Source organism: Schistocerca cancellata, chromosome 3 (assembly GCF_023864275.1).
Source record: "Schistocerca cancellata isolate TAMUIC-IGC-003103 chromosome 3, iqSchCanc2.1, whole genome shotgun sequence".
NCBI classification, from domain to species: domain Eukaryota; kingdom Metazoa; phylum Arthropoda; class Insecta; order Orthoptera; family Acrididae; genus Schistocerca; species Schistocerca cancellata.
Window position 1 is genome coordinate 450,689,693 of NC_064628.1, and position 23,760 is coordinate 450,713,452.

Genomic DNA, 23,760 nt, shown 5'->3' on the forward strand with positions numbered 1-23,760 from the left:
GGTCCCGTCGAAGAAGGCTGAGAATTAAGTGGCAGATGAAGTAAGAGGAACTGAGAACAATAGACCCGTGCTACAGCATCGAGGAATAGTTAACCGGACATTCGAAGGAGCTTTAAGAAGAAAAAAATAGAGACTGAACAACACTAGAACACGCAAAACAGATTACACTAACATCGTTTCGGACCTCCTTTTGCCCAGTGTAGTGCAGCAGCTCAGTGTAGCATGGACTCAACAAATGCTGGTAGTCTCCTGCAGAAACATTAAGCGATGCTGCCTGTATAGCCTTCCATAATTGCGAACGTGTTGCCGGGGAAGGATTCTGAACAGGAACTGACTTCTCAATTACGTCCCATAAATGTTCGATGGGATTCATGTTGGGGGGTCTGGATGGCCAAATCATTCGCTAGAACTGTCTAGAATGTTCTTCAAATCAGTCGTTAACAACCGTAGCCCGGTGACATGGCAAGTTGTCGCCCATAAAAATAGTTGTTTGAGAACATGAAGTGCATGGATGGCTGCTAATTGTCTCTAAGTAGTTGAAGATAACCTTTTCCAGTCACTCAATGATCTGTTCAATTGGACCATGTAAACACAGCCCACACCATTATGCAATAACCACCAGCTTGCAAAATGCTTTGTTGACCACTTAGGTCTATGGTTTTGTGAAGTCTGCACCACACTTGAACCCTACCATCAGCTCTTAGCAACAGAAGTCGGAATTCATCTGAGGAGGCCATGGTTTTCCAGTCGTCTGTTAGTATTGACATCTGTACGCTGCTCTCTAACGTTAAGTCAAGGCTGTCGGCCACAGCGTCGTCCGTAGCGAGAAGCAAAGTAAGAAATTTTGTTTTCTAGGCACATTCTTGACACTGTGGATCTAGGAAGATTGAATTTCCTTACGGGTTCCGAAATGGAATGTCCCATACGTCTATGATAGCTCGAGCTACCATTTCACGTTTGAAATATGTTAATTCCCGTCGTGCGGCCATAATCACACCCGAAACCTTTTCACATGAATCAGCTGAGTACAAATGGCAGCTCCGCCAATGCACTGCCCTTTTTATGCCTTATGTACGCAATACTAACGGCATGTACATATTGCTATCCCATGACTTTTGTCACCTCACTGTATAGAGGCTGGCCGTGCGGTGCTAGGCGCTTCAGTCCGGAATCGCGTGACCGCTACGGTCTCGGGCATGGATGTGTGTGATGTCCTTAGCTTGGTTAGGTTTAAGTAGTTCCAAGTTCTACGGTACTGATGACCACAGATGTTAAGTCCCATAGTTCTCAGAGCCATTTGAACCTTTTTTTTGTATAGAGGCCGGTACGTGTAATAGAGAACTGTTAAGATCAGTAAAAGATAGGAGAAATTGGGCAGCATCAGACTGATCAAGATATTGATCTATTTTTATGAGCTTCACCGTACCTTCTGTGTTACGCGCTCAGGAAAACCTCTCAGGCAGTAAGTCCACTTCTTATAGCTGTAGTTACTATGTTTAGCCAAACCAGCTTGTAGATTAATGATTTGTATCCTCTCCTTGCAAAGGTGATAGGAAAGTACTTCGTAAGCAGATGCGTTTGAGCACTGTGGTGATTTACTGACCTTGACCTCTAACACCTTCCTTTAATATTTATGGACATACACCAAACACTTCTTACGGTCACCAGTACTTTATTATGGAATCTCCACATCATTGACCTGGTACAGCAACAAACCTGACTGCCGACGTAAGATCAGTCTTACCACTGAGTTCCTCCGCAAAGATTTTCAGGTTATAGCACACAGTAAATAAAGATATCCACGCTTCCACTTCCGTCTCTATTCACAAGCATACATGTTGATGATGGCACACTGAAAGTCCCCCTAAGTCTGCCTTAGCGAAGTCCTCGGCGCCTATAGCAGCTGTTGAATTATTCACGCCAACTGTGCGCAAGCTACTCTCCCCCCCCCCCCCCCTTCTCACTCCCGTGTGGGAGCAGCCGGCTGCAGCTTGTCATACCAGCTTAGTACTAAAATGGCGAACTGTGCCTCTAAACCCGCTTGTCACTCGACGTGACAGGCAATGTCCCTGGAGGAAATTGCCATGGTACATTTACGGGGTGCTCACCGGGCACATAGATGTGATCGCAACAGTTTTGAAAAGCATGGATTGTATCGCTGGTGTAAACCATACTTCGCGTTCACAAAGCACGTTACGATTGTTTCCTGTACAATTTAAAAGATTTTCACCTCCAGAGACGACAAACTGATACGTCAGTGTGAGACCCTGACACAAACAGTGCAACAGCTGAGTTGACAACACCGAATTTATACCACTGGACTTATCGTATATTCGCCAGGAGCGGGAACTACACTCCTGGAAATTGAAATAAGAACACCGTGAATTCATTGTCCCAGGAAGGGGAAACTTTATTGACACATTCCTGGGGTCAGATACATCACATGATCACACTGACAGAACCACAGGCACATAGACACAGGCAACAGAGCATGCACAATGTCGGCACTAGTACAGTGTATATCCACCTTTCGCAGCAATGCAGGCTGCTATTCTCCCATGGAGACGATCGTAGAGATGCTGGATGTAGTCCTGTGGAACGGCTTGCCATGCCATTTCCACCTGGCGCCTCAGTTGGACCAGCGTTCGTGCTGGACGTGCAGACCGCGTGAGACGACGCTTCATCCAGTCCCAAACATGCTCAATGGGGGACAGATCCGGAGATCTTGCTGGCCAGGGTAGTTGACTTACACCTTCTAGAGCACGTTGGGTGGCACGGGATACATGCGGACGTGCATTGTCCTGTTGGAACAGCAAGTTCCCTTGCCGGTCTAGGAATGGTAGAAAGATGGGTTCGATGACGGTTTGGATGTACCGTGCACTATTCAGTGTCCCCTCGACGATCACCAGTGGTGTACGGCCAGTGTAGGAGATCGCTCCCCACACCATGATGCCGGGTGTTGGCCCTGTGTGCCTCGGTCGTATGCAGTCCTGATTCTGGCGCTCACCTGCACGGCGCCAAACACGCATACGACCATCATTGGCACCAAGGCAGAAGCGACTCTCATCACTGAAGACGACACATCTCCATTCGTCCCTCCATTCACGCCTGTCGCGACACCACTGGAGGCGGGCTGCACGATGTTGGGGCGTGAGCGGAAGACGGCCTAACGGTGTGCGGGACCGTAGCCCAGCTTCATGGAGACGGTTGCGAATGGTCCTCGCCGATACCCCAGGAGCAACAGTGTTCCTAATTTGCTGGGAAGTGGCGGTGCGGTCCCCTACGGCACTGTGTAGGATCCTACGGTCTTGGCGTGCATCCGTGCGTCGCTGCGGTCCGGTCCCAGGTCGACGGGCACGTGCACCTTCCGCCGACCACTGGCGACAACATCGATGTACTGTGGAGACCTCACGCCCCACGTGTTGAGCAATTCGGCGGTACGTCCACCCGGCCTCCCGCATGCCCACTATACGCCCTCGCTCAAAGTCCGTCAACTGTACATACGGTTCACGTCCACGCTGTCGCGGCATGCTACCAGTGTTAAAGACTGCGATGGAGCTCCGTATGCCACGGCAAACTGGCTGACACTGACGGCGGCGGTGCACAAATGCTGCGCAGCTAGCGCCATTCGACGGCCAACACCGCGGTTCCTGGTGTGTCCGCTGTGCCGTGCGTGTGATCATTGCTTGTACAGCCCTCTCGCAGTGTCCGGAGCAAGTATGGTGGGTCTGACACACCGGTGTCGATGTGTTCTTTTTTCCATTTCCAGGAGTGTATATTACTTTCCGGAAGTCCTGATTTAAGTTCCTCGTGGATGACTTCAGCAAGGTCAAGAGCGACTTCCATCATTGGCCACTGCAACGAAGCTAATGCCGAGTCTCTAGTGATCTCGATGTCAGTGGGAATTAAATAATAACGTTATTTTTTTTTCTTCTCCTGAGGAATCAAGTCACAAGCTTATGCTGGCGTTATAAAATTGAACCAAGTAAATAACAAAATTATTTCATTGCTCCTTCAGTTGATAACCTTACATGTAACCCATGTCAACCGTCTTAACATTACCTCAAGAAAATACATTCAGTTCGATAGTGTTAACGCGCATTCTCGGAAATAAATATGTATAATTTTTCATAATTTATTTTACCAAGTAATCGAAAGAGATACGGCCAGCTGAGGAATGAGTATCAACAATAAGGATCACCAAAAATGGACGAAAGTATTACTTTAAAATGTGTACCGTTAAAACATTAAATTAGATAGCAATTTCTCTGTGGTACAACATTTTCCAAGAGCTTTCACAGAGTCGCCGCCTCCGACATTCAAAACTTGTTCCCTTCTCAGATAACAGTTATTATATGGGATGATTCCAAAAGAAAGTAGAGACTTCATATGCCTATTAAAAACTATGAAAGATAGAAACACATTCCGCATTGCACTGGACAGAGGAAGGTTCAAAGTTTAATGTGCGTACTGCCACTACATCACACACTCAACATGGGCACATGTTTGAAGAAGTTGGAATTCCTGGCCTCCCCGTCTTGTAGACTTCCGAGAGCCCCCTGTTGAACGTTCGACATTTTCATCAGACAAGTGCTCTTCCCTTTGCGTATACAATCAGCTCCCAAGATTTTTGTATGCCAGTCATAAAATTGCTTGTGCGGAGGCGGCTTCTTGCTGAATCGACTGCGGAAGCCGCGTTGCACTTGAACAATGGACAAACTTCACGCAAACACCGACACAAAACTCTTGTGGAGTAGTCTTCGTGTTGCTACAAATAAACAACAGCGCAGCTGTGTCAGAACTTTGAGCATTCCTCTAACCAGTGACACGTACGACGTGTTTCCATCTGTTATAGTTTTTTGTAATAAACTGAAATCTGTTCTTTCTTTCTGAATCACAGGTTACAGAGGGGATCACACTCTACTGTCATCTAAGATGCACGCGAAAAGCAATTAAAATAAATATCGTTAAAGAGAATAAGCAATTGAAACCTATTACTTTCAAAAAGAAAGGAAAAAATTTACACATAAGCACGTCGCCAAAATACACTGAAACATTTTGGGTAATGTAATATGCAAACCAAGTGACGGTTCAAAATGGCTCTGAGCTCTATGGGACTCAACTGCTGAGGTCATTAGTCCCCTAGAACTTAGAACTAGTTAAACCTAACTAACCTAAGGACATCACAAACATCCATGCCCGAGGCAGGATTCGAACCTGCAACCGTAGCGGTCTTGGGGTTCCAGACTGCAGCGCCTTTAACCGCACGGCCACTTCGGCCGGCAAGTAACGGTACTAGAACAAATCTTAAAACAGGCGGCCCTCACTCGATAAAAATTTAACCCTTGACTATGGTTTGCATTAATAAGATGTTTTACCAATACTTGGCCGAAATACTAGAAGTAAAAAATAAGCTTCTGAAATTGTACAAGTCGCCGTATACGACTGAAACACTAAACTCACAAACATCAACAGTGTATTAAAAATGTTAATCAGCAGAGTATATTGATACCAGAAGCTGAAAAGCGATCGCGTACATTGCGTACTAAGTTATGAACTCACCGTTTATTGCTTTGCGTTCTTTCTTCTCATACTGTAAAAATCCAGAAGCAGTACGGCCGAGTCCAGCCGAGTTCGCAAGTGACAGTTGCGCCTGTTGATGTGACAGCACATACAGCAGTGCATAAACGGGTCACAATCGTGACGGAAAACTAGTTGGTCCACCAAGGGTAGCACTTTTACAGCAATGTTCGATTTAGACTGAGACGTAATTTGAATCTCCACTGCCGTATATTTGTGTGTGTGTGTGTGTGTGTGTGTGTGTGTGTTTTTTCACATCTTCACCTAAACCACTGGACCGATATCAATAAAACTTGGTACAAATCTCTCTAGCTTCTGGCAATAATCGCTGTCAGAATAAAAATTGCCTACCTGTCTTAGTTTAGGAAATATGCTGTCACAAACAGTGAGACTCGTGAAAAACTGCTACAGCATTTATCTCGTTTAAATTTATTACTTCTGTACTATTAATTCTATTCGCAAAAAATTTATCTGGCAATACCCACTTATACCGCTAAACGCACATACAAAATTATAACAAGGTATTCCACACATTTCACCAGACATATCGTCATAAATACTGAGATATGTGAAAAACTGCTGCATTGTGCATGGCACTTTTGTGCATTAATTATTTGCTACCAACTCTATACGCAACATTTTTTGGCAGACATTATCCACATATTGCGCTGAATGTACGTACGCACATATCATTGTACGAAACATAGTTCAAGAGGCATGACCCCATAAATACTGAGATGCGTGATAAAAATGCCCCGTCGTGCATGAAGTTTTAATATATTTACTATTTACCGCTCAGACACTCCTACAGTCGAGTCAGCTTAAGAAAATCCCTGACGTCTGGCAGCGCTTTTCACGGTTTTCAACTGCTAAGAGCAAACGAATGTTGGCGAAGACAGTCGCCATCTACTGCACAGAACTATGAAGAGGCGTTGCCACGGAGACGTTTACAAAGTCGCGTTGTAGACACCCGAAGCAACTGAGCCCAGCGTACAGAAACTGTCCGGGATATTGCACTCCAAACACGGTTGAATTTTTGTTTTCGTTTCTAATAGAAAATGAACAAAATCAATATCCTAGCAATTCTGGGTTTATCAATTGGTACACTACAATTAATGACGTCACTGAACTTTCGTCAAAGGTAACGCTTTACCAACGATGTAGCATCAGCTCCACATGTGAACAGTTCTCACGCTGTCCCACAAGACTTTCATTAGCTGGAGGTAACAAGACAATGAGCCGTCCCGCGTACGGTGCTTAATAGTCCCATAGCTCGCCTTCGTTGCCACCTAGCGAGACGTTCACGTAAGCACTGCCTAGAGAGGCGGACTCGGTATCTTTTGATGTGGACAGCGGACCGGCTCAGCATGCACGTACCATTTAAAATAAAAATTATAGTTCAGGGCGTATAAAGAGCCAAAGAATCTGCTTCACCTACCTAAATCGAGTAGGGCCCACACGAGCACGCATAAGTGCCGCAACACCACGTGGCATGGAGTCGACTGATGTCTGAAGTAGTGCTGGAAGGAACTGACACCACGGATCCTGCAGGGCTGTCCATAAATCCGTAAGAGTATGAGGGGGTTGAGATCTCTTCCAGACAGCACGTTGCAGGGCATCCCAGATACGCTCAATAATGTTCGTGTGTTGGGAGTTTGGTGGCTAGCAGAATTGTTTAAACACAGAAGAGTGTTCCTGGAGCCACTCTGTAGCAATTCGGGACGTGTGGGGTGTCGCATTGTCCTGCTGGAATTTCCCAAGTCCCTCTGAATGCACAATGAACATGAATGGATGCAGGTGATGAGACAGGATCCTTACGTACGTGTCACCTGTCAAAGTCGTATCTAGACGTATCTGGGATCCTATATAACTCCAACTGTACACGCCCCACACCATTACAGAGCCTCCACCAGCCTGAACAGTCCCCTGCTGACATGGATTCATTAGGTTGTCTCCATATCCGTACATGTCCTTCTGCTCGATGCAATTTGAAACGAGACTTCTCCGAACAGGCAACATGTTCCAGTCATCAACAGGCAAATGTCGGTGTTGACCTTCCCAGGCGAGGTGTAAAGCTTTGTGACGTACAGCCATGAAGGCTACACAAGTGAGCCTTCAGCTCCGAAAGCCCATATCGGTGATGTTTCATTGAATGGTTCGCACTCTGATACTTGTTGACGACCCAGTATTGAAATCTGCTGAAATTTGCTGAAGGGTTGCACTTCAGTCACGTTGAACGGTTCTCTTCAGTAGTCGTTGGTTCCTTTCTTGCAGGATCTTTTTACGACCATAGCGATGTCGGAGATTTAATGTTTAAACGGATTGGTCGTATTCACGGTACACTCGTGAAATGGTTGTACGGGAAAATCCCCATTTCGTCGCTACCTCGGAGATGCAGTGTCCCATCGCTCGTGCGCCGACTAGAACACCACGTTCATACTCGCTTAAATCTTGATAACCTGCCATTGTAGCAGCACGCCTCCGGGGTAACGCTTCTTTGGACTTATAAAATTGTTCCAAGTCAAACGTTTGCATCAGCCGATGTCGCTAAGCGTACATCGAGAACCAGTGGCTCAAGGAGGCAGCAGTATAAAAGGCCCTCCAACATTGACTGCTGCGTCAGTAGTGGTCGGGCTGCTGCATAGGCAACTGCATCGAACGGAGCCAAGAAGACGCCACGCTACAGAAAGAGAAGAAGACGTCCTGCATCTATCACCTAACAACTACGCGAGACACTTGTTGTGTTATAGAGGCTTTGCCGACCGCAGCGCCCTTTTCTGCTTGTTTACATATTTCTGCATTTGAATACGTCTATACCAGTTTCTTTGGTGCTTCGGTGTATATATATAATAAGAGAGATATTTATAACAACAGTAAGAACTGTATAAAATATTCTCGGTATTCTTGCCGCGTCAGTTCTAGATAAAATCTCGAGCTTTCGACGATTACCTCCATCGTCATCGTCAGGAGCTGACTGTCTCTACTGCTGCTATGGTAGCCTCTATATAGCCCGAAGACGGCTTCTGATTGGTCGGATTCTGATTGGTCGGCGATTACGTGCTGCTGTCTCAGACGGTGTCACTGTGTGCGCTGGTGGCGCTAAGACATATTTTGTGCAGTCAGGAAACAGAACTTCAGTATTCCACAGCCATTCGAATTCCCCGGACAGCAAGAGTATCGTCATGGATAACAGATCAGACACACGCGGTCTCCATAGTCTAGTCGCATTTTGCTCCTGCGCGAGATGCCGCTGCAACCACCAGAAGCATGTAACGTGGAGCCGACCACTGACCAGAGACTACCTGTAAATACCACGGACCGACAGCTGTCACTCAGTCTCTCATTAATCTTTCAAGCTTTTAGTTGCGGCGCACCAATTACTCGGATCGATGTTTGGACTCTATAGAGTCTTCTTGAACTGGTCCTCATAAAGCTCCTGAGGAGCACAACGAGGCCTTCTGCCTGTGCTCACCTCACTGTGCAACGTATGTCGAGGAAGTCTGTTTTTTCTCATCCTCTGGACATGCTCAGTCCATCTGAATTGGTGATCAATAACGGTAGCTTCTATACTGTACATTTTTGCCTCCTCAGGAACAGTCTGGTACAAAGTCGTCATACTTGATGTTCATGATGTACTTAAGGTTCTATTGGTTGAAGCATTCTAGTTTATTAAGATCACCGCGATGTAGCGTCCAGGTGTGGCATTCAAAGAGTAAGATAGAAACGACAACTGCTTGATACATCATCAGTTTCGTGCTTAGCGTCAGATATTTATTCAGGAAAATGTCCAAAAGCAATCCTGTTTCCAACGTCGTTTTCCGATGAGGAATTAGTTGATAATACAGTTCCTACTACTTTTCAATAGCAGATTTGAAAGAAATTAGTGATAAACTACAAGTACTAAAACCTAAACTGAAAATTTTCCTTGTGGAATACTTGGCATAGTCCTATGCTGTACAGGAGTTTCTTTTCTATTCAGAATTACGTAGCTATGAACTGACTTGCTCCATGAACAATAATTCTTATTAGCCAGGTACTTCTTGCAGCTTCACCTGTATACAGTATATTTACTGGATGGATTTCAGTATTTCATTATCTTTATTTCCAGCATACCTTTTAAATAAATTTAATTTATTTACTTATTCATCATGTTCTGTGTGACCATGCGAGCCAGAGCTATTGGTCATGTAGCAAGTCAATTCATAATTACTGAGTTTAGATTAGAAAACTCTTTTCACGGAAGAATCAAAGAACTAATAAAACATTAAAAATTATGACACGGTATAGAAATGATTAATACATTACAGAGTAAAGTTCTATACAGCTTGACAAACTCCTGTACAGGACAGAAGTGTACCACGTATGCCACAAGGAAACCTTTCAATTTAGGTTTGAATACTTGTAGTTTACAACTAACTTCTTTCAAAGTGTTATTGAAAATGTAATCTGCTGACTAGTTATGCCTTTCCCTACAATGCTTAAGGTATTGTTATCCAACTACATAATGTAAATCGGTCTAGTCTACACTGAATTAATGTTATATTTCTTACGAAAGAGTCGATGTGGTGAATTGCAAACCCCATGACTGTGTTGATTGTTACCCTGAAAACGTCAAACAATATTGTTACTAATAGATCCATATGTTTCATTATCATATGACACTATGCTTAATAATGTTGTCAGGGACGTTGAGTAAGTGCAGTCGAGTCGCTGAATGAATTTGATCCTCAGTTCTTAAATGTCAAATGGTAAGATTAATTCAGTTACATTGTTGCTTCCGTGACGGTATTCTTTTCGTAAAACAGATGCTGCATTCGCCTGAATCTCGTGTAGAGATAGTGAAAATAAGGTAATAGGTTAGTGCATACGGAAAGTCATTAGAAATTGGGACATGTAAACATAGATTTCTTACTCTCCCACTTTACGCGATCGGAGTAATCCAGAACAGCTGTATTCTTCTAATTGATAACTTAGGCTATTAATTACGGTGCTCCATGCTTTCAGAATGGTAGGGAAATATATTAACGCATTCTCTAAAACGTGAACGGTGGTAAACTAATTTATTAATTACAATTCTAACAACTACGCGGTGTTCGTCCTTATATTTCTGTGATATAATTGCATCAACCTGAGACTGATTGTACGCTCTCGATCTACGTCAAGTCCATTACTTCAGACTTATTGGCAATCACCATAGGATTCAAGTTTCGTTTCTAGTTTCCAGTATATCACTAACATCTATTGCAAGTCGAACCACCTCTTAACCTCAGTGACTAATGCTTTTTTTTTTTTTTTTTTGTGGCAAGTAGTTCCCCAGAACCAATTCCACCAAGCATTTCTACGAGAACACTGCTCAGCTTACTGTTGACACTTTACTTAAAAATCTTACTGTCTGACAACTTTTAAAAATCTCTTTTCAAGCACTGAGATATCTCAGTCGAAGCGGACAACTAGTCATTTCAGATAAATAGCTTCACCTAAAAGACGACTTTAAGTAAAGCAACTAAAACATTGAGTATCTTCATAATACGTCACCTTGGCAAAATCATATTACAGATTTCTGCTCCTCAAATGAAATATTTTCTTTAGTTTTGTTTTGGCATTTTTGTAGCTATTTTTGCTTTTGCTTGTTCTTTGCGCTTCTCCCCATGGGGATCCTTACCAGATAGTTTACACGAAATACATCGATAAAGTTGGAAGAATGGCAGCTTGTTTTTCATTATCATGAAGTATGGGAGACAGTGTCATGGAAATGATGGGTTAGTATGGTCTACAACCACTGAAACAAAGACGATTGTCTTTGTGCTGGGATATTTTCACGTAACTGAAATCAAGCACTTGTCAAAACATTACGTTATCTCTCATCTCTTTCGAGCAAATTACCATAGTGATTGTTTTTAAACAAAAAAAAAGCAGAGCACGCATTCTCATGTCTTTGCAACATGTGGAATGATAGAGAAATAAGTCTGAAGGTTGTGTTATAAACCATCTTCCTAACACGTAAATGTTGACAGCAAAGTAATCATGTAGAGGCAGATGTAGCCGATGAAGCAGAAGTTTATTTTGTCCCAACAAGCAATGTCCTTCGCTGCTAGATCGAGAAGTTTTCGCCTTACCCTCACAGCCGCGCATTTCAGGCAAGCACTAGGCATAGGGCGTTAGATGGCATAATGGTATTGCAGCTGCAGCGTGGCGCAGCTGTCCGCAACGCGCCTTGTTGCAGACCTGCACACTTGTTGCAGACTCTTCGCCGTCGCCGCTGTCGCCGGACGCCACCGCGCAGGCGCCGGCCGGGCTGTCGCTGGGGGTGGAGGAAGACCGCCGTACCAGGCGCCGAGGCTCACAGCTGTGAGTAGCAACAAACCACGCAACGTATTTCCTCTGTAGCCTGTATTTCCAAATAGAAGAACCTACAACCCCGTTAAATCAGAGTGCCAATACTCGTAAAAATGAACAGGAAGCAGACATCTGAAACTTCGAGGAAGGAAAGTGGACTATTGTAGCTGATACTCTGTGATCAGATACCATAGGTCGTCAGATCAAACAAAAATATCATATGGAATCTATGTAACATATTTATTTCCACAGATTTTTCTACCCAAGACTTCCGGACACAGCTACAAGAGATTTTTCAGACGATGCACGGTAGTGGAAATCAGTATAAAGGCAGGTTGCACGAAAATAATAACCCAATATCTGAAGCATACACGTATAGAATTTACTATGAATGTAGGAGATACTTGTAAGACATAAACAATCAGGATGTATTTACAAACTTTCTTTCGTAACACGAGTAACAAAATGAGGAGTTTGCATTTCCTGCATGGAAATTGGTATAAAGGCACTCATTGTGCTGCTGTGTTATTGCATTTTTAGTACTTTGTCCAACCTCCGTTCTTCAGGGTTATCTCAAATATTCTCCTTGGCACTGATTTTGTTATGGTTTGTAGTTCTTGGAATGAAATTGCCGCCTACTCTTCTCATCTCTCTGTTTTCAGCTCTCACACGGCCTCAAATTGCCTTCCACTGCGATAAACACGCCTTGCAACTATTCCACAAAGGCTTTCCCGGGCTTCAAATCCAGACTACGTGCAGTCCAGGGCAAGACTTCGGTATCTTTATCTTAAAATCATTTTTTGGTTCCCACAGAACCATAAACGGATGCATTACCTTGTTGAAACATAAGACACTCGTTCCCTAGGTCCTCAATGATTGCCGGCCGGGGTGGCCGAGCGGTTCTAGACGCTTCAGTCTGGAACCGCGCGACTGCTACGGTCGCAGATTCGAATCCTGCCTCGGGCATGGGTGTGTGTGATGTCCTTACGTTAGTTAGGTTGAAGTAGTTCTAAGTTCTACGGAACTGATGACCTCAGAAGTTAAGACCCATAGTGGTCAGAGCCATTTGAACCATTTCCTCAATGAGTATCATCAATCATGTTTCTAACATCATGGTGTACGTTGAGTTCATTCTAGTGTTCAGCCAAGCAATGCGTGATTTACCTTAAGTACGGAAGGCTGTCCATATCATAACTCTTCCACCACCAAAATTTCCTTCTTACCTGCTGCTCTGTTCTCATGTCATACCAATAATATTGAAATCCAAGCTGCCCATGTATATTAAACTTCTTCTCATCACTGAAGATCACTTTATCCCATTCTGAATACCATGACGTATGGTTTTCAGCAAACTCCAATCTAGCATGATTACGTTTCAGTGTTAATGCGGGTTTCTGCAGTCGTTTCTTGAATACAACGTGTTTGTTATGTGACAAAATTTGTCGTACACGTTGGCAGTTACTCACAACTGTAAATCAACAACATGTTGAGAAGAATAGCGGTTTATGACCATTGCTTTGGGCAAGAGTAACTCTTTCTATGCGTCAAATAATTTTCTACTTTGCCCATATTTTCCGTTCTGCCAACATCGTACGCCCAATCTAACGAAGTTATCAATCAGTATGCTTGACAATTAGAGAGTCCCATTTCCTTGCACACACCGACTTTTGCTTTTTCATCGCATAATAACTGTTTTCCGCGTTGCATTGTTAGACATGGTTTACGTACACAACATTCACTGTCAGTAATGGTATCTGTTTCTATCTGCTGTAAGGCTTCGTATGCACACACTAACACCACACAGAGCCGACTGCCCTTGTACCGAATTCCACCTTCTACCACCTGAATTGTTGATGTCTTATTATATGCTGCACTGCTGACATCCAATGCGATACCGTTTGACTGCATTTGTCGGTATACTGGATTTCATACTACTGCATATACGTTTTGCACAACTATTCCAGCTGTCAGTATTAATTTTCCTGCAAATATCCATGCCTTTATACACATTTCCATTACTATATATGGTAAATGCACCATCAGGGGGACGGGCAACAATGGGAAATGTGGTTTACCCTGTATCAGGTGACATAAATGAAATGGATTAAATGAATTAAATCGATTGAAATGGAATGAATGGACCTATGAATATGAAATAAATTAAGATTCAATGTAATGAGCCTGAAGTGACCCGGGGATGAAGAGCCACTTCTGTGCAGGATTGCGGTGGGATGTTCAGGTCATTGGTAGCTCAGAAGAAAAACATCAGAGAACCAAATATTTTATTGAGTTTCGTGTTACTATAGCGGTAGCACAGCGATGCAGTGGCTACGCCCCCTTTAGAGCATGAAATGGATGACTTGTGGTGTGCTGTTATACGCAACGTTTTCTTTTTTCATTTTTTTTATGTGACACCATTTAGGCGACTTGCATGTAGGAAATGATGAAGACAACACAGCAGCCGGCCGGGTTGGCCGAGCGGTTCTAGGCGCTGCAGTCTGTAAGCGCGCGACCGCTACGGTCGCAGGTTCGAATCCTGCCTCGGGCATGAATGTTTCTGATGTCCTTAGGTTAGTTAAGTAGTTCTAAATTCTAGGGGACTGATGACTTCAGAAGTTAAGTTCCATAGTCCTCAGAGCCATTTGAACCATTTGAACAACACAACACCCAGTCCCCGTGCGGAGGAAATCTCCAATCCGGCTCGGAATCGAACCTGGGCCCCTTCGGTTAGTAATCTGCCGCACTGATCGCGAAGCTACCCATTGGCATTGTGGCCTGCTGTCGGACATGAAGCAGTCATGTCTGAGCCGAGGAGTGCTTACACCCAAGAGGCCACTCAGTGGCGCATGCCCCAGTAACAGTAATGTCAATACCTAAAAAGCTAGAAGAAAAAATTACTTTTAGCGGCTGTTATTAAAGCTGTCAGTGGCCCAGAAAGGAGTTTCATCAACACCAACAACAGTTTTTGATCATTTATCCAGTAATTTAAAATGTCGACAGATGGCAAAGCAAGTTCTAAATGTAAGCTAAAATCATTTCTACTGGACAACTCCCAGTCCACTGACCACATTTTATTTAAAAACTGATAGCCTGTTAAAAGCACTAGTTTTTAAGCTTAGTTGTATGAATGGGATTGAAAGTTAATATGTTCATTAATGTTGAGTGTAGTTATGTATACATATATTGTAAACTGATTTTCTGCACAACATTACGATAAAAAATTATTCAGATGATCAATGGAACATATAATTAAGTAACTATCTTACAATGTCTCATGCAATTCCCGGTTCTTCAGAGAGAGAGTCTCTTCCAATAGCCCTTTGTCATTCAGACTTGTTTGACCACATCGGAACCATCCGCGCGCCCTAACTAATGTCACCTGAAGTGTTGAAATCACAATCGTTGCAGATGCCAAAGTTCACATTTGTCAGGAGAATCAAAAAAACAATGTATATCATCTTCTGCATAACTTATTTGTGTCCAAAAAACTGAAAAAAGTATTCTCATGCCACTGAATTACGCTGCTCCCCTTGTCACTGCAAAGAATAGTGAGACAAACTGAAAAATAAATGATTTATTAAGAAGTACTGGCTCTATTCCATCATTTGCTGTCTAGTGAAGCAACCGGTTATGATACATTTTTGAACAAAGGCAGTCGCTGTTGCAAAATTGTTTTCTTTAATAAACGTATTAGGAGTTTCTCCCTAGTGAGGCATCATCAGATTATCTGAAGAGAATAAATTTTTCATGTAACAACTGATAACGCAATGAATCATAATTCTAAACAGGCACATGCCAGCAATTTCAACTCGCTCATTGAAAAATTAATACGGCTCCTACCATACAAAGCAGTTAACTACACGGATCGACAACTTACCCGAGAGCAACTTGAAACGTATGAGGGCCATCCACCCGTCCTGCAGCAAAAATGGGAAGGGCGGCAAGTTACGTTTCTTTGATGTGTTTGTCAAATAAGAAACGACTCGGCCATTCTGCGTACCGAAAACTGGTGCATACTAACCTGTATCTCAACGGTTGTGGCTTTCAGAATCCAAGTCAGAAGAGAATTAAACTGAACACCCTAATAAGGAGTTAAGAGTATTTTTACACGGACGACTCCGTCTCCGAAATTAATCATCTGACGACGGTGTTCAGAAGAACAGGTATTTAGTCGGTGACATTAGGTCAACCCTGTCGAGGAAACCAAGACGCGATGCAGGTCAACCAAACCAGAGGGGCTAACGTATAACGCGGCGACTTGCATTCTGCCCTACCACAACGAGTAAGATAGGTAGTGTACTGCATATGCAAGAACTCAGATCGGTCTTACACCCGTGCAGGAAAATTACAGAAAGCCCAGTCTGAGACTACCAAGGGCTTATAATATTCCGTGTGGATGTGGTACCAGTTTCGGTGGCCATCCTACACCAACTATTACCGATCGCTGTGTTGTACATTACTGTTATCTTAGGTACAGAAATTTTGAAAAATCAGCTGCGGCAGTTATTAAAACAAAGGCGTTTATCGTTGCAGAGAGAGATTTTAACGACATTTCAGTCAGTTACTTTCACGTTCGAATGCAAAAATATTTTGTGGTCTGCGGTCTATACATAGTTTTTCCGTAAGATGGTGCAAAAATTTAACATGACATAGAGGATGCTCCACAGAACAATTTGAGGTAGGAAACTTGGGGTCGGAGAAGCCAGGTTAAGGAGATAATAGGAATAAAATCACATTACTGCGTACTTTTTGTTTACATTAGTTACAGTTAACTGTAAATACCATCACTGGCACAACGAACGTAGCATTCGACTGTGTCTTACAAAATATGCTGAAACTGACGGCCATCAACCTCAGTGCAAATATGACATCGGCGACCAAGATTCTGACGCACCCTAACAATTTCCCTGCTGTGTTTCGAATCACACGAAGGCATCTACAATTCTGTCAACTAATTCCATATCCGTATCCAATGAGGTCTCTTACAGTAGTGACTTTAGATATCCGCACAGGAAATAATGAATGGAATTCAGGTCAGGTGACCTCGCAAACAATGAAATAGGTTATTCCCTTTCAATCCAGCGACCAGAAAATATAGCACCGAGATGGTTGCGCACATCCATACTGAAGTGAGGTGGTGCACAGATATGTTGTATTCACATCATGTGACGAACAGCCAAGGGAACGTTCTCCAACGACTCAGGTAGAACTCTTTGCGCGAATCTCACATACAGGTGGCAGTTCAGATGGTAGAGGTTTTGGTCCAGTGAGTTTGTCGCCTACATCACCGGCCCAGATATTCACAGCTAAACGTACTTTATGGTGTGACTCTATTACAACGTGAGGGCTTTCCTCAGCCCACACATGGCTATTCCTGTTGTTCGAAGTACCGTCACAATCACATAAAGCCCCGTCAATAAACAGCACGATTTGGAGAAAACCTGGTCGATCAATCCATTGTTGGAGCAACCACTGCCACAATGCGACCCTTGGTGCAAATTCAGTCACAACCATTGCATGCACTCGTTGTGGGTGACATGTGTGTAATTGTTGATCGTAGAGTACTTGCCACACGCTAGTATGGGCAGCGACCCTACTTGTAGGGGGGTCCGCTGCAAAACGTTCCAGTACCTCCTCGTGTTGCCAGGTCCCTAGTTTCTTCTTTCCAGTAAACCAGTCTCCCGCATTCGTCGTGACGGATGATGCCTGTTAGGAAATCGTTCAGTGTACTGCCTTTCAGCAGCGAGAGCAATGGAACATACTTCCCCACACAGAAGGTGCATGTCAGTGAGTCCTGCGAAACTGTACCGTTACTGCTCCATCGTACTCTACTGTAAGTCTCTGAATAGCACTGAGTAATAAATGCATATGTCGTTGATTCATAGCACGTTCTGTCATGTGACAATGTAAATACGACACAGAAGAGCCACTTTATGAATAAGTAAAGTAAACAAAACGTGCATCATGACTTCCTAGTAACCAGGCTCATCCTCCTTGTTTCCTTGCAGGAAATAAATAATGTACAAGTAAATAAACAGCACAGTACGTGTAAACTTGTATGGATGTTAGTTGTAAATGAGCTGGCCGACAGTAATGCTAGACAAAGCGGCAGACAATTTTACTTCCAATCTCCTTAAGCTGGCTTCTCCGACCTGAGGTTCATTACCTCGAATTGTTCAGTGGAGCATTCTCTATGTCCCTTTATATTTTTGCACTCTCTTACGGAAACACCCTGTATATGGAGAAATCACCATCTTAATAAAACAAGAGAAATCTGAGCTCGCACGGAAAGATATTGGTGTTCATTTTTCACATGCACTAAACGAGAGGAATGGTCGAAAAGTAGTTCCACGAACCCTCGTCAAACACTTAAATGGGAAATACAGAGTAATCATGTGGCCGAGCAGTCTAATAGCTAAACGCAAAGCATATTGGAATGTAAGAGAATTTCGACTGACGCTTCTAAATGTTGGGACTCTGTGATTAGGAGAGCTGTGGAAGTAAGATAGATACACCAGCTACGCACTTAACAATGCAGGGAAGTGTGCACTTGGTAAAGACGAGTCGCAGATTTACCGCCTGATACGAGTGGTAGGCCACGGGTACACCTTTTGAGGTATTAGTCTTTGAATAATTCACGACTGGAATAATAAGAAATCTTAATACATGTTGCTGTGGGAAATCCCCTGTGCCGTTCCCATTACAGGGATTGCAGGGTATAGATACAGATGTAGAAGTGGAGTGCAATAACCGAATTTTTGACAGTCGAAAGACTGATTATTAAAAAAAAATTCTTTGTCGAGTTATGATACAATTATGAAGAATTTATGTTGTGTTCCGTATTTTGAGATACCTGGGTGTAAATTTCTGGGAGAAGCGTATAAATCGACACCTTATGGGAAAGTCTAGTCAAGACAGACCTCTCCACGTAAAGTGTTATCACCCCTTACTATTTTCAGGAACAGCACGTTAATAAAACAGACTTTACCTTTCTCTATAGCCCTTGTTTTCCACGTTTGATGGGCGTCATAATTCGATTCTTTCACTGGCTGCATCTTATCCACTCAGCGCTACAGCCATCAAGGAACCAAAACCATTAAAAGGCACGCAATACTTTTACACGAGTCCCAGAAATCTCTGAGACTAGTAACAGCACCTGCCAAACGACTTCTTCCTTGAACGAGCCACAGATACTTCCGCTTCATACTAAACGTAACATTTTCATGCCAATTTCATACCACAAAATACAACCCAACTTTGTTTTGCTCCGCGGTTTATAATCGGACTCCACTTGATTACGCGGCTCTAATCCCACAAACAAGAGCTGCAATTTCACGCTGCTTTAAAGCTCTGATTAAATTTAATACAGCTGCGGCGTTGTTGGTCCTGCCGTGGTACTGCGGCTCGAAAGCAGCCTCATTTGCGGCTGCTAATTTTGAGCTGAACAAGCGCGACCCTAAAACGCCCTCATCCCGACCTTTATACACCCCATCCAATTCGCAATCACACTTTCTTTTTTCAAAATTGTGCTGTTCACTATTCATAATGCTATTGCAGGCTACCCGGAGATTGGAAGCTGTGACTGAAGTATTAATGAAAAGCTCAAAGCGAATTTTTAAATTCTACTGCTCTTTCGCGTTACTCGACGTGTGTAAGATCATCTGTATTTTAGATAGCAAAATTAGTACAGCTTCATGACATCAGTAACCACACCTTGTATTATATGGAGTGTCTGTGATTTTTTCTCTGTGTTTTAAGATAAGAATATATCCGTAATCAACAAGATGATTCATGTTTGCCTTTTCTCGTCTTCATGGTGTGATTTTGAATGCATCTATTTAAGTTCACGTAATGCACACAATATTTACGAGTGGAGTTCAATAAGTAACGCAACACATTTTCTTTCTCTCCAAATTTCGGGCGAAAAAATACAGAATTTTTTGTTGGACATTGTGGAATATTTCCACTTCAGACCCTATAATTTCATGAAGTTATAGGTGGCGGCGCTGTAGATAGCCTTCAAAATGGAGACTGTATCGGAGCTGCTTTCCAAGCAGAAAGCTGTCACTGAGTTTGTTTTGACGAAAACCAGAGCATCGCATATACTCATAGACGCTTGCAGAATGTCTACGGACAACTTACAGTGAACAAAAGCACGGTGAATCGTTGGGAGAGTCGTTTGTCATCATCACAACAAGGTCGTGTAAACCTGTCCGCTGTGACTCCTACAACGCTCGAACGTTCGGACGCTCTCATTGGAGGTGATCGACAGTTCACAATCAAACAAATCGCTGCACAACTGGACGTCTCTGTTGGTAGTGCTGACACAATCGTCCATCAGTTGGGGTACTCAAAGATGTGTGCACGCTGGGTTCCCATCCGCCTACACAGCTTCCAATTTTCATCTATTCGGCCTATCGAAGGATGCATTCCGCGGGAATCAGTATGTGGATGAAGAGGAGGTTTCTGATGCAGTAAAACGTTAGCTCCGACTTCGACCAGAAGAGTGATACCATACGAGCATACAGATATTCCCAGTAATGTGGCGAATGCCATCGCATTCGACGAAGATTAAGTTTGAAAATAGGGTAGTGGTGCCAACGTATTTCCTCGTCTGTTCTACAGAGAACCTCCCTATTTTTTATAATAAGATCAACCCAATTTTTTGTATCATCCTCTAACACCAAATCTCAGCCCCTTCGATTCTCCTCTTCTCTAGTTTTCCCACAGTAAACATTAGGTACCGTTCCGCTATGGGTTCCAGAAGTACATCTGCCATAATTTTTTTTTTCAGATTAATGCATGTATTTAATACCAGGAGTCTTCTTTAGCGGCGCCCACTCTAACTTCAACATGGTAATCATCATTGGATGTCGTGATATGAATATCAAAACGTTAATCGTATGGAATTATTTTCTTGCAATTCAGTGTGCACTGCGCATGTGTCATCGAATATTAACGTTAATGGAGTTTTCCGTGAGTGCTTAGTAGAACAGTTTCATATTTATCAACGCAAACACAAATTTGTCGATACGCTACGGTATACTGTAGCACACGTGCATACTGGATAAAATATTTTCTGCAACTAGAGCAGTAGTATGCTTATTACAGCTGTAGCGGTGCATTGCTTCTTTGTGTGCCACGGCGAGATTCGTAGCTCGAACTCTACCTACCAACTGAGCCCTCTGTACAAAAGTGGACTAAAAGTTTCAGTTTGCCACTTGTCACCCTCCACGCCTCTGAAGCTCAATTCTGTTACTCTTGTAGTGTAGTAATAGTTCCGATTGTCGCTAAATCCAATCATAAAACGCAGTTTCCTTCCGGTTGTGAACACTGTTAGGTCCGATGGACGGTATGAATGCAGCTGTAGCGCCTAATGCTGTGGACATACTCGAAGTTTCTAGCTGCTGCTTGACTCTCCGCTGGATAACATAACACCGTCTGTGTAAGCTGCGGGCGCCACTTAAGTAAGAGCGTGGTGTTATACTACAGCTCCGCTTTATTGGCTCTACGGCACGTGACGAGTAACGTGCAGTGTAGTCGCTCACCGTTGGCGGTCTCAGCAAAGGGCCGCTGCAGTACCGATGGATTAGTTTCAGCTGGTGTTTATGCACTCCAGAGCACCTCCCATGGACGAAGTGTAGCGACTTTCGATCACACCATTGTGATTAAAATTCAAGATAAAAGAACAACAACGATAAGATTCACTTAAGACGTCGCTGTCCTCAGTGGAAGCAGGAAGAAATACAGGACATACTGAATAGATTTATGTCTACAGAACATAGAATATGGACTGATAGTAAACCAAAGAAAGACGAAAGTAAAATTGTGGACTTAGAAGTAGACGAACAGAAGGAATACGGCTACCTTGGAAGCAAAACGACACATGGCGGTGAAACATGGAGGACATATAAAGCAGATTAGTACGGACAGTAAGGGCATATCAGGACACAAGAAGTCTACTGGTATAATTATCAGCCTTAATTTGAGTAAGAAATTTCTGAGAACCAACATGTGTAGCCCTGAATTGCATGTAAATGAATAATTGAAAACCGGAAACGAAGAGAGCGCACTGACGCAATGATTAGTGCACTGTAGGAAGCGGTTGTAATTCTAGTCTAGTGATTCAGACTTACAATTTCTTTAGCTGCCCTAAATCATTTAAGATGAATTTCTGAAAGATTCTTATGAAGAGGGAAGGGCTCTATCCGGAGCGAGATGGGCTAGAACCCTGTCTGGCTCTACAGAGTTGTGGGTTATTCGCTAAATCGTTTAAAGGAGAGTCTCTTGGAACCTTGCCCAAGCCCAGCATGAGACGTGTTTCTAATGACGTTGCCGTTCTCGCTTTGAGTAATCAGTCTTCTCACTTGCTAAAGCGGTCTACCACGAATTAATCTCTCGCAGGGAAGACCGTCACGGAAGGACTTACGGTAAAGGTGGGATGCGCTCAGATGGACATGTGTTTAACAAACCAAAGTCTGTTGTGATTCAGTAAGTTTGCAACAATTGCCGCGCGCGAGCTACGTAGTCTGACTATGAAAGTGAGCGAATTTGCTCTTCTATTATAATTTTCAGGATCATTTCTAACAAAGCTAAGTCTGTCATACATTTTTGTTCACAATCAACGTTTAGTCCACCGAAATCAGCTTGTTCTAAATTACCTTCGCATACAATGCAGTTGGAAAAAAGTTGTTTACATTCTTACTGAATATTTTCTCAGTAGATGTCCGCCTGCTTAGCTGGGTGGTAACGTGTTCACCTCCCATGTAGCTGACCTGGGTTCGGTTCCCGACCGCGTTGGAGATTTTTTTCCGCTCGAGGACTGGTTGTTGTGTCGTCCTCGTCATCAGTTCAGCCTAATCACCGGCGCACAAGACGCCCATTGTGGAGTCGACTGAAAAGGACTTGCACTTGGTGGCCGAACTTCCCCGAATGGGGCCTCCAGGCCAACGATGCCATACGCTCATTTCTACTTTTTCTTCTCAGTAGATATGTGTTTGGGACGGAATGGTGTACTGGTATACTCCGTTCCTTCCCGGTCGCCTTTTATTCTTCATTTGACAAATTCTATCTCATGGTTTGCCTGTCTTATTTGAAGCTGGCACGTCATTATGTACTGAAAACGGAGAGACAAAATTGGCCCACGAAAAACATAGAACAAACTGTAGTATTCGTAACTAATAAAACGATGACCCACGAGGAAGCATCGAAACCATTTGTCGTGCCTCTGGGTACTTTAAAACTATACATAAAAATGAAAACGGACAATCCCCGTTCAACAACAGACAAAACCTGCCGAAAATATCAGTGTTTTCAATAAGGAACAAGGGTTAGAATTTATCAAATATATTTGTCCAGCTACAACAAAATGCCATGCTACAATAAACTGTATTTTATCGACAAGACGTTTTCCTTAGTTCACGCTACAACAATTGCTACTGATTGCTTTGTTTGTAGAACACGCCGGTCCGTTCTGTGCTGTTATCCTGATGGTTATGCCGCTTTGCCCGCAGGCCAGATCTGGGGATGCGTGCGCTGCCACAGATGCCGCCTTCTTCCGGGACGCCGACACCCCGCGGGGAGACGACCGACGCCGTGCGTCGCCAGACGTCCGTCACCGACGGAGAGGCCATCAAGATCGTCATCCATGACGTCGACTGCGACTTCAGTGAGTAGAGCCCCGACGTACAGACGCATCCGTAGCTATCTGGTCACACTGGTCTGCTGCTCTCGTCGCAGTGGTTGCATCTTCCCGTCCTCCTCGGTGGGGCTATGAAGTACTGAGCACTCACAATCTCATGTGCGTATCGTCCCGCAGACGACTAGTACACCAGCTCTCCATCA

At 43.6% G+C, this 23,760-nt stretch overlaps 1 protein-coding gene across 1 annotated transcript in view; it reads left to right on the forward strand.

The window, feature by feature from the left end:
• The window catches only part of LOC126176362 (uncharacterized), a 1,325,137-nt gene that overhangs the window by 1,043,765 nt on the left and 257,612 nt on the right, over positions 1 to 23,760 (forward strand). Inside the window, exons 8-9 of the mRNA XM_049923517.1 lie at positions 11,823 to 11,928; positions 23,430 to 23,584. Of these exons, the coding sequence (XP_049779474.1) occupies positions 11,823 to 11,928; positions 23,430 to 23,584 (261 nt within the window). The remainder of the gene's footprint in view (positions 1 to 11,822; positions 11,929 to 23,429; positions 23,585 to 23,760) is intronic.